Source organism: Ipomoea nil, unplaced genomic scaffold (assembly GCF_001879475.1).
Source record: "Ipomoea nil cultivar Tokyo-kokei standard unplaced genomic scaffold, Asagao_1.1 scaffold0191, whole genome shotgun sequence".
NCBI classification, from domain to species: Eukaryota; Viridiplantae; Streptophyta; class Magnoliopsida; order Solanales; family Convolvulaceae; genus Ipomoea; species Ipomoea nil.
The window spans coordinates 543,444-554,826 of NW_017616619.1; the positions used below are offsets into that span (position 1 = coordinate 543,444).

At 39.7% G+C, this 11,383-nt stretch overlaps 1 protein-coding gene across 3 annotated transcripts; it reads left to right on the plus strand.

The window, feature by feature from the left end:
• The first annotated feature begins 894 nt into the window (after window positions 1-894).
• LOC109187436 (putative serine/threonine-protein kinase) lies at window positions 895-4,542 on the plus strand. 3 transcript variants are annotated; one of them, XM_019337626.1, is made up of 7 exons: window positions 895-1,141; window positions 1,656-1,775; window positions 1,895-2,010; window positions 2,089-2,299; window positions 2,382-2,619; window positions 3,134-3,284; window positions 3,772-4,542. In XM_019337626.1, exons 2-7 carry the CDS (start codon window positions 1,706-1,708, stop codon window positions 4,141-4,143), a joined length of 1,158 nt encoding a protein of 385 aa, XP_019193171.1. In that variant the 5' UTR covers window positions 895-1,141; window positions 1,656-1,705; the 3' UTR covers window positions 4,144-4,542. The 3 variants fall into 3 exon arrangements, with proteins under 3 accessions (XP_019193171.1, XP_019193177.1, XP_019193184.1); XM_019337632.1 differs by lacking the exon at window positions 895-1,141 and adding an exon at window positions 1,148-1,357; XM_019337639.1 differs by lacking the exon at window positions 895-1,141 and adding an exon at window positions 1,148-1,354.
• Window positions 4,543-11,383: the final 6,841 nt, after the last annotated feature.

The following is an 11,383-nucleotide window of genomic DNA, read 5'->3' on the forward strand; positions in this document are numbered from 1 at the left end:
TATGAAAATTGCTCCAAAAATCAAACTATTAATTTTTTTTTCCTTTGAGTTTTTTATGAAAAAAAAATAGAGCTAATAGAGATGGCCGAGGAAAAAAAGTAAAAAATTCAAGGTGATAGCCCGTTGCGACCACACGTGACTTCTCTTTATTTATTTAGGTTTTTTGTAAAATTTGACAAAAATTCAAAATAACGATTAGCCTTCCCCACTCTTTCTCATTTATAGGAAGCTCTAAGACATTAATTAAAAACAAAATTCTTTTAATTTGTTATTTTTTTTTATAAATTAGTTGTATTTAACATAAATTAATAATGAATTTATTTAATAATTAAATACATAAGTAGACGGGTATATGAATTTATTACCAGGACTATGTGGTCCAATGGTACCCGGGTTGGACTTCCATTTGGAAGGTTGTAAGTTCGAGCCTCAGTGGAGGCGTTATTAGCTCTTTGTGTTTTAGTAGGTTGAGAAAGTATATGAACAGATACTACAATATAATAGAGCTAGTAGCATTCAAAAAAAAAAAAAATACATAAGTAGACGGTTAATATAATAATAATAGGAGAATATAGCATAAATTTGACTTCCTATATTTTAAGTCAACTTGATTATCACTTGCACATATTTAAATGCCCAAACATAAATTTTTCACAATTACGGAGTATTAAATATTGTAGGGCTAGTTTTCAAAAAAAAAAAAAAAAAAATATATATATATATATATATATATATATATATATATATATATATATATATATATTGTAGGGACTTTTCGTCTGTTTCGTGTGCAATAACGTGGCAGACCCGTCTTGATGAGCTGGGACTACCATTCCAGTCAACACAGCAGACCCTATCACCTATCTTCTTCTCTCTCGTTTCCATTAATTGTCCTTTCTCTGTAAGGTCCCCTCAAGCAAAACCACCCTGTTTCCTTAAATTCTGTGTCTTTCTCTCTCTTTGGGTCTCATCTTGAAAATTTTCAGGTGTTAAAATGAGCTAAAAATAAGCATTTGCAGTGCTGGTCTTTTGCATCTTGTGATTTTACTTTGATGGCTTCTTTCTTCTTGCCCGGTCAGTGATATACAGCTGCTGCTTTTCCCATTGTCTTGTACCGGGCCGGCGTTTATTTCTGCTTTTGGTAATTATGGCCGGTCTTGACTTCCCGACCTATTCTGACTTTTCTTTTGATTGATGGCTTGAAGATTGATATAAATTTTGTTTAAGATTTTGGCCTCTTTTTCCTGTGGTTTAGCTATAAATAAATTGGAAGAAGGGTTTGTTGAGTTGGGAGAGACATGATTCTTTGATCTACAGTGAATTCAGGAGATTGGAAGAGAGGAAATAAACCTAGGTGGTTGTACTGTTATCCTATGTTTGTTTGTGGGCATCCTTGTATGGATGCTGTTTTGTTTTGGTCTAGAAAACAAAAAAAGCTCCTTTTTTTTTTTTAATGTTACATGCGATTTCTAGGATTTAAAACCATTGTTTTGAGAAAGGGAGAAGCAAGATTTACTGTTTTCTTGATTTTTTTGTGGGTGCTGGGAATTATTTGATTTGATGGTCAAGTGATGGCAATAGCTTTCACAATCTTACTTTGATCTTAGTTGCTTGAAATGTTACCATGTTCTTATGTTATGGTTTGATCTTGGCAGGAGGCAATATTTGTGTGAATTAAAGCTTGTTAGGACTAAAAAGTGGTGATATGAGTCATTTTAGGTGCTGTTTTGGAAAAAAAGCATCTCCCCCTAGGCATCAAATAGACATTGAAGAAGGTAGGTTTCGGAAATTTTACTGCCCCGAGTTGATGTCCTTACCGTTTTGCATTAGTACTTTGCAATACATGTGCCCGCTTTCTATTTTTAATGCTGAGTTGGTTGAATAATTGGTACAGAAGTTTCAAACTGGCAGGATGCTAAGCTATACACATATGGAGAATTGCGGGTTGCAACGGGGGACTTTAGCCCCTCAAATAAGATAGGAAAAGGAGGGTTTGGTTCTGTTTACAAAGTATGACATTTTCATTCCTCAATCTAGGAAGAATTTACGTATCTCATATCTGTACTGAAATTGTTTATTGACTGTTAGGGGCGGCTAAAAGATGGCACTTTAGCTGCTATTAAGGTGCTTTCTGCTGAGTCAACTCAGGGCGTAAAAGAATTTCTGAACGAAATAATAGCTATCTCGGGCGTAGAACATGAAAATCTGGTGAAATTGTATGGGTGTTGTGTGGAAGAGGATCATAGGATATTGGTATATGGCTATGTGGAAAATAACAGCCTTTCTCAAACTCTTCTCGGTGATTTGCTGTCTCTCTCTCTCTTTTTCCATTGGCAGTGAAAGCGTATTATATTCTTGACGAGAGTTTCTTTTGTTTATAGGTTCTGGGCACAGCAACATTCAGTTTAGCTGGAGTACTCGTTCTAAAATATGCATAGGTGTGGCTCGGGGACTCGTATTCCTCCATGAAGAATTAAAACCTCATATTATTCATAGAGATATTAAAGCAAGCAACATTCTTCTCGACAAAGATCTCACTCCAAAGATTGCTGATTTTGGTCTCGCCAAACTTTTCCCAATTAATGCTACTCATGTCAGCACTCGTGTTGCGGGCACTCAGTAAGTTTTTTTTTTTTTTTGAATGCTACTAGCTCTATTACATTGTAGTATCTGTTCATATACTTTCTCAACCTACTGAAACACAAAGAGCCAATAACGCCTCCACTGAGGCTCGAACTTACAACCTTCCAAATGGAAGTCCAACCTGGATACCATTAGACCACATAGTCCTGGTGGGCACTCAGTAAGTTAATTTCTTATAGTTTCAGAATTTTGGGCAATTGGTGGATAGGTACCGTGGGTTGATTGTAGACTAGTAATTTGCTAGTAAACACGTCAAAGCAAAGTCACCGAGAAATGAGTGTCTTTATTGTAAACACTAGAACGTGCACCTCAATCCATTTTATTCAGTCTAATGGTTCATTTTGGCCTCTAACAAGTATACAATTCTCCCTGTTTGCATGTATTTTTATTTGCCGAGTCAGAAATGATAATATATATATATATATATATATATATATATATATATATATATATTTTCATATTATAACACCCCGATGTTATATGCTTGCAGAGGTTATTTGGCCCCTGAGTATGCAATGCGTGCCCGATTGACAAGGAAAGCAGATATTTACAGTTTTGGAGTTCTCCTTTTAGAAATTGTTAGTGGAAGATGCAACACCAACAAGCGCCTACCCGTTGGCGATCAGTTTCTTCTCGAAAGGGTATAAGACTATCCGGTGACATACATTACTATAATCTGTTGCAACCTTAACCAGCTTGGTTGGCATGAGTGGCTGTGCACTCTTGTCCCTTAAGAGAGGTCGGGAGTTCAAACACCCTCTCGTATGGAAAAACCAATCTGGTCAGCACTTTGCCCTTAATTGGGCCGGCCTGGTGCGAACGGGGATTAGTCTGAATATGGTACGGGCTCCTATAGTTAGAGCCTGCTTAGGACACCTCGTGGTCTGACAAAAAGAATAATAATCTGTTGCAACCTTAACTTACCCCGCTGAACAGATAGAGGACAGTATTATTTTTACTTGGTAAAATTGGTTGCCACTGCATATGAATAGCAAACCGAGATCCAACCTTTTAACCTTTAGTGTCTTATAACTCGATCTTTTCAGTCTAAAATTGAATGCACGTGAACCCGAAGGGGCTAAATAGTAAATCTGGGAATGCTTGTTTACATAATATACTCATTTGCAGGCTTGGAGACTCTATCAAAGCGGGGAGCTTGTTGAGTTGGTTGATGCATCGATAGAAAGTGCCGATATTGATGAAGCTTGTAGATATGTGAAGATTGCTTTCTTATGCACCCAAGCCATGACCAAGAGCCGACCATCTATGTCAACTGTACTGAAAATGCTGACGGGAGAGGCGGAGGTGGATGATTCGATGATCTCAGAACCGGGGTTGTTATCAGAACTAATGGGTCTAAGGGTTCAAAAGAAAGAAAAATTATTTACAGCATCAATTAACTCGGGGAACGAGGGCAATTCCTCATCATCCGGAAACATGAGTACTGGTATGACACAGGCAACCATGACTTACACCTCAATAAGTGCCCGGAGTACTTGAACCGAGCATTACAAGGTGAACAAAATGAACTTAAATTTCTTTCATTCATTTTGAAGGTGTATATTTCATGACTGAGCCTTATCGTAGTTCATGACAAGTGTAGCTTCTTCGTACTCCGGATGTTTTAAGATGTGTTCATAGTATCATCTGGAGTCGGAGTTGTAAGCATGAAATTTTGTACTTGGGTTTCTTCCATTCCCGCGATAACTATCAAGGAATTCCACAATGTAGTACAGCATTGTTCTGAAGCTCATAGTTAATAAGGGTTGTAAGGTTACAAGCTTAATTATGGTAGTAGAGTTTGGTGCTGTGTGATGTATAACTTTCCTTCTATTATTTACTGCTTTTTGTACATTTGCAGTGTGAATATATGCAAAAATTTCAGTATTTTTACTGTGTGTGGGTGGATGCTTTATTGTTGCTTATACTGATGGTGAATAGATGGAGTTTTCTTTTTAAAGAAGGGTTGCCAATAGGGCTGGGCAAATCGGTTCGGTTTGGTTTTTACCCGAAAGACCGATCGGTCCTAGTTTAGGTGAAACCGAACCGATAACCCGATCGGTTTTCTGTTTTTTTTTTTTTTTTTTTTTTTTTTTAATAGATATATATATTATATTAAATGTTTAAGGTGAGGTTTGAATCCTTACTCATTTGATTATAAACTAAGAGCTTTACCCACTAAGCTATACCCACATTCATGTCTATATTCACATTTGTATGCTAATAAGGGTATACATTTTTCATTAAATATTGCACACTTCAAATATAATGAATAAAATTATCCGTACTATATTCTTGTTAGACTAAAATACCATTATACCGTTATTACACCGTTGCTATTTAATTCTAAAGTTCTAAAGTTTCATAATTCTATCATTATTATCACACACACACACACACACACACACACACACACACACACACACACACACACACACACACACACACACACACATATATATATATATATATATATATATATATATATATATATAATTACTTTAATTGTTGATTATATTTTAATTAAATTTTTATGTATATAAATATTATAACAATTAATAATTTTAACTCCTCAAGTCCTCAAATCCCAACTCCAAGTTGTAAGTCCAAACATTTGGTGTTTTAGTAATTTTTATTTTTCAAATATTAACTATAGATGAATGATTTTTCATTTTGTCATCAACAAAACACTTCAAGTGAGTCAACTAAACAACCGATCAGGCAAAAAAAGAAACGTTCAAATAGTAAACTTTCACCTAAACCGAACCGAATACCGAACCGAAACCGAAACCGAACCGAATCGAACTTTTCAAACCGAAACCGAACTCTATTTTAAACCGAATGGTTTAATTTTTTTAAAACCGAAAAACCGAAACCGAAACCGAAAAAAACCGAACCGAAACCCGAAGTGCCCAGCCCTAGTTGCCAAGTACATTGTGGTTTTAATGTTTGATGACGGAAGACCACATGTTTAAATCATATTTCAATTAACTCAAAGGGGTAGTTTAAGTGGTAAATGAGTTTCTTTGTGGAGACGATCTTGTGAATAACTCGGGTTCAATTTTCACAAGTGGCAATTCCTTTTGGACTAGCTCTCATATCTTTCGAAGCAAACGGGGATTAGTCGTATGGACTCGAACTGTAAAAGTTAAGACGGATGGAGAAAGGTTCGGAACACCTCGTGATTTATATCCAAAAAAAAATAATAAAAATCCTATCCTAATTCTCCATTTAGTTTGTATTCAAAGGAGGTGGCTAAGTCGATGAATGATTGACTATTTTAAAAAATAACCAAAAAGTAGGAATATGAATTGATTTAGTTGTGAAAAAAATAGTAAAAAAAAGTGTGGAAACAATTATCATACATACCCGCTGGGGGTGGAAATAGATTAGGTCGAGTCGAGTTTTAGCAAATTAGACTTGGGCCTGTTACGAAAATTTAAGGCCTGGGATTGAGCCTGTATATAGGCTTTTTGTTAGGCTCAAATTTGAGCCTACAATTAGGGCAAATTATGTTGTGCATCCGTGAACACCATGCATGGTGCACACGGATGCAAAAACGGCGTCATTTACTTAAATAAATAAAAAAAAATTATTTTCTATTGCCGTTAGTTACGTAAACATATGTTCATAATTTTATAATTTCACATTCTGAATTTATAGTTATGAAATTATGGATGTGTTGTTATGCAATTCTGGATTTATAGTTATGAAGTTATGGATGTGTATTTATGCATGCAATTCTGAATGTATAGTTATGAAGTTATAATTTCAGATTCTGAATGTATAGTTATGAAGTTATGGATGTGTAGTTATGCAATTCTGGATTTATAGTTATGAAGTTATGGATGTGTAGTTATGCAATTCTGAATGTATAGTTATGAAGTTATGGATGTGTAGTTATGCAATTCTGAATGTATAGTTATGAAGTTATGGATGTGTAGTTATGTAATTCTGATTTTTTTTTTAAAGTCGGGCGTCAAAACGACATTGTTTTTGCAACCGTGTGCACCATGCATGGTGCACATGGTTGCACAGCATAATGCTCCTACAATTAGCTTGGCCTGGCTTGAAGCATTTTTAAAAGTCCGTTTATGTAGGCCATTAAAAAGGCTTCAAAGTAAGTTCTGCTTTGAGCCTATTTAAAACCTATATATTAAGTATTTTTAAAAACTTTAATAAGTATTTCTAAATAATTTAAGAAATATACCAAGCTAATACAAAATTAATATATAACTACATAAGTATATCGCCACAATGCAAACATAATAGTTTTAAAATATATAGGAAAAATGGTCAAATTAGCCCCCTAAGTCGAGTGGATAGTGCAATTGGGAGTGTTATGATGTGAAACCGCGGTTGCAAAAACGACGTCGTTTTGACGTCCGACTTAAAAAGAAAATAATTCAGAATTGCATAACTACACATCTATAACTTCATAACTATACATCCAGAATTGCATAACTACACATCCATAACTTCATAACTATAAATCAATAATTGCATAACAACACATTCATAATTTCATAACTATTGAAAAAAAATTAAAAAATTATTTAAAAAGACACGTGTCAACTTTTTAAATAAATAACCTGCTAAATAGGTCAATTTGGACTTAATTAAACATTTTTACAAAGGGATTTGAATGAAGGTTTTTTTTTTTTCATTTAGGGGACCCAATTGCATTATCCACTCGACTTAGGGGGCTAATTTGACCCTTTTTCCAAATATATATAAAAATAAAATAAAACAAGTCACAACTTCAACATGCTTGTTAAATTGTTTATGAATGAATTCAATTGTATTATTGATTGTCATCTTATATAATCTCATAAATAGTTAACAAGCAACTCACATAATTAAGTCGTGACACTTCATTAAATATTTAACAGTAAGAACAATTAAACAATAAGAACACTTATAATAGGATTAACAACAATGTTTATATTTGAATCAGAATTTAGAATGCGATTTTGGAGGTGGAGGGTTAGGGTTTGATAATTATATATACTTGGAAGTATATTGTAAATATATTAGGTATAAACTAGAATATATACTAACTTAATATTACAAATAAATTATATATATGTGTAAATAAGCTAGGCCTATAGGCCTGAAGACCAAGCTTGGTATACATAGGCTTGGCTTGTTTAGTTTAATAAGTTTCAAAATGGGTCCAAACCTGACCTTTTTACTAAACAAGACAGGCCTATGTAGGCCTTAAATAGGTCGGGTCTTAGGCCCTGGTAGGATATAATGATATATCCCGATCGACTTAAGATGTTCTCCGGATGGGTTAGTACGAGATTCCTTGACCCGAGCGATGCAAGAGAATGTTGGTCGGTACCGGTCGTCTGGGTACGTTTATATTGCTTTCCTACTTGAAAACGGGGTCGGACCCGACCGATGTTCTGCCCGATCAGCGTACCTTTGTTCTACGGAAAGATAGTATCTTTAGAGAGGGGCACGTGGCGACGCTAGGCGCTGTCAGAGAGTGCTCACCAAGTTGGGGCACGTGGATGTTACGTGGATTACATGCCGGTAGGCCGGAGGGTTGTTCCCGGCTAGAGGCTATAAATATCCACAGTGGCTAGAGTGAGGGGGACTTTTGGAACGATCAGTAGGCTATTTACAGAGCTGCCCGACCGCAGTCAGTCGGCCCTCGGGATAGTCATTTAGATTGTATTAGGTCATCCTCTTAATAAAATATTTTTCCTTATTCACACCTTCATTTTATATTCAGTACATATACCGCTTACACGTGGACATTAGTACTATCATTTTGGCGCCGTCTGTGGGGAACGGTACGAAAAGTCATTCGTGACGCGTATCAAACCTCAACCATGTATCCGTTCATGTATCAGCAAGAGGATGAAGAAGCTAGTTCATCCGACCACTATACACAGCAACACGGTCAGACAGTCGACCTCAACCTCAACCTTTCTCCACCTCACTTGGTAGCTCCTAACGCGGTCAATTACGTCCAACCGATGTATCCGCCACCCGGTCAACAGTTCCCCTATTCGGGATATTATCCACATCCCGTACCGCCCGCCCAATATGCTTGTTGGCCCGGAACCCCGATGTATTACCCGCTGAGAAACTATCAACCTTACATGTCTGCGTACACGTCTCCAACTTCTCATCCCCCGCCGAGCTCGAGCTTCAGCCCGGTCCCCGGACTAAGCGCTCGGCTCACTCGAGGTTGGGATCGTAGGGGGCGGTAGCCATGGAGGAACCACGGCAAGAAAGACATGCCCAGGCGGTAGATGAACCCGAGCCAGATGACAACTAGGCGAGCACGTTTGAACGACTTCGGCTGGCAATGCGTCAACGATTGGGACCACAGCACCCGGACAGGCGTTCGGTCGATTCACCCATGCAAGCGGCCAGTGAAGCGGGATCGGCGGGACACAGTGGACCTCAGGCGCATCGTCGTCGTCGGGCTCGTGAACCAGCCCGTACGACTGAGCAAGATGATACCCGCGGAATAGTCAACGAGCTCCGTGCAGAATTCACTCGGTGGCAGAATGAACACGCTTTAAGACCTTCAGATAACACGGCCTCACTATTACGGACCCCTTTCACAGCCGAGATCATGGCCCAGCCGTATCCGCTCGACCTGCGTATCCCCGGTAATAAGGAATATGATGGTCAAACAGACTCGGAGGTCCACATCAACACTTACTATGGGAACATGCTTATGATGGGTGTGAGTGATGTCGTGATGTGTCGAGCATTTTACTAAACGTTATCTGGATGGGCGGCCGAGTGGTTCAGAACGTTGGACCCGGAGTCTATATCTTGTTTTGCTAACCTGGCGATGAAGTTCAATCAGAAGTTTGTGACTTCGAAAATCATCCGGAAGCCCTACATGTACCTGGAGAAAGCCAAGCAGTTGGAGGGGAAATCTTTGACCGAATTTTTGGTCAAATGGAAAACGGTCGTGGGGAAGGTCGACCCTATGGACGACTTAACGGCGATTCATATGCTACATATTTCGTTGAGAGCCGAATATCTGTATCAAGATTTCATACTCCATCCACCGACCACGTATGAAGAAGCTCTTCGTCGAGTGACCGACTACGCCAGCGCTGGAGAAGCGAATGCTGTTAAACGGTCACAGGAAGTCGGGTCATCCGGAAGCCCCTCGGTCGAGTAGATAATCGGTCGGCGGATCACCCCTGATCGCGGAATCGCCCGGAGGACTTCACGGCGTTGAATCATTCGGCCGTCGAAGCCCTGCAGTATGCACAATCTTGTAACCTCATTCGGTTACCACATCCTGGACAGGAAGGAAGAGACAAGTCCAAACATTGCGCTTATCACCGATGTGCTGGGCATGATACTGAAGAATGTACAACCTTAAGACAATTGCTAGAAGACCTACTTCAAGCCGGAAAGTTGGATAAGTGCGTGGGAAAGAGAGAGGAAAGCAAAAGATCAGCTGATAGAAGAGACCATCGGCGCTCCGGGCGCTCTGATCGACCGGACCAGGACCAAAGAGATCCTGATCCTAAGTCTGACGGTCATCAAGCTTCTAAGCCGACCATCCATGTTATATTTGGGGGTTTAGAAGATGCTTCCCGAGCCCGAGAGCCCTGCCCAGTCGCGATCGTGGAATCCCGTGAGACCGGTAAGCGGCAGAAGATGGAGCCGATCACTTTTGCGCTTGAAGATTAGCCCGAGAGCAGGGATACCAGGATGGAGGCTCTGGTCGTCACGATCGACATCATGGGCGTAGACGTACAGAGGGTGATGGTCGATACCGGCAGCAACGTGAATGTCCTGTACCTTGACGTTTTCGAGAAGTTGAAACTTGATCGTTGAGAGCTGGCTCCGGTTGGAGCACCTTTGTCTGGATTTACCGGGGACACTATCACCCCGAAGGAAAAATTACCCTGCCGGTCGAGTTGGGTACCCCCCCTAAGTCGGTCAAGACACAAATGGAATTTGTCGTGGTCAATCTCCATTGCGTTCATAATGCCATCCTAGGTCGTCCGGCGATCATGAGGGTCGGAGGAATTATATCCATGCTGCATCTTTGCATGAAGTTCCCCACTCCCGTTGGGGTCGGAGTGTTGCGCGGTGACGCTCAATCGACCAGAAAATGTTATTCTCAAGCGGTCAACCGACGAGATGCAAGCTCTTCAAGAGTGAATTCTATCACTAAAGATGCGGCCAAGGATCGAAAAGAGCAGCCCGAGCCTTCTGAAGAAATAGAAGAAGTCCCGTTATCTGAAGACCGACCTGAACGAAAAATCAAGATCGGTCGAGCTCTGACCCCCGAGCTTCGACTAGAGGTCTTGGCCATCCTTCGGGAGTTCGCTGATATATTTTTGCATGGGGCCCGGAAGACATACCTGGGATTGATCACACCATGATATGCCATCGGTTGGCTGTGGATCCTACTGCGAAGCCGATCAAGCAGAAGACACAACACTTGTCCTTAGATCGCAGGGAGTTCGTGCGGGAAGAAGTGAAGAAGATGGCAACAATCAGGCACATTCGCCCGGTTACCTATCCTGAATGGGTGGCGAACATAGTACTGGTTCCCAAGCCACCATCTTGGAGGATGTGCATCGATTTTACCGATCTGAACAAAGCATTCCCTTTGGACCCTTATCCGTTACCGAGTATTCATCAGATGGTGGATGAAACAGCCGGAGCGGAGTTGATGAGCTTTATGGATGCCTTCAAAGGTTATCACCAGATCATGATGAGCCATGAAAACGAGAGC

Bases quoted from the DNA above. Each gene is read 5' to 3' on its own strand.
- LOC109187436 (XM_019337626.1), top strand. From the start codon at position 1,706: ATGAGTCATTTTAGGTGCTGTTTTGGAAAAAAAGCATCTCCCCCTAGG. The intron at 1,776-1,894 runs GTAGGTTTCGGA...TAATTGGTACAG, and splicing joins TCAAATAGACATTGAAGAAG to AAGTTTCAAACTGGCAGGAT. The intron at 2,300-2,381 runs GTGATTTGCTGT...TTTTGTTTATAG, and splicing joins CCTTTCTCAAACTCTTCTCG to GTTCTGGGCACAGCAACATT.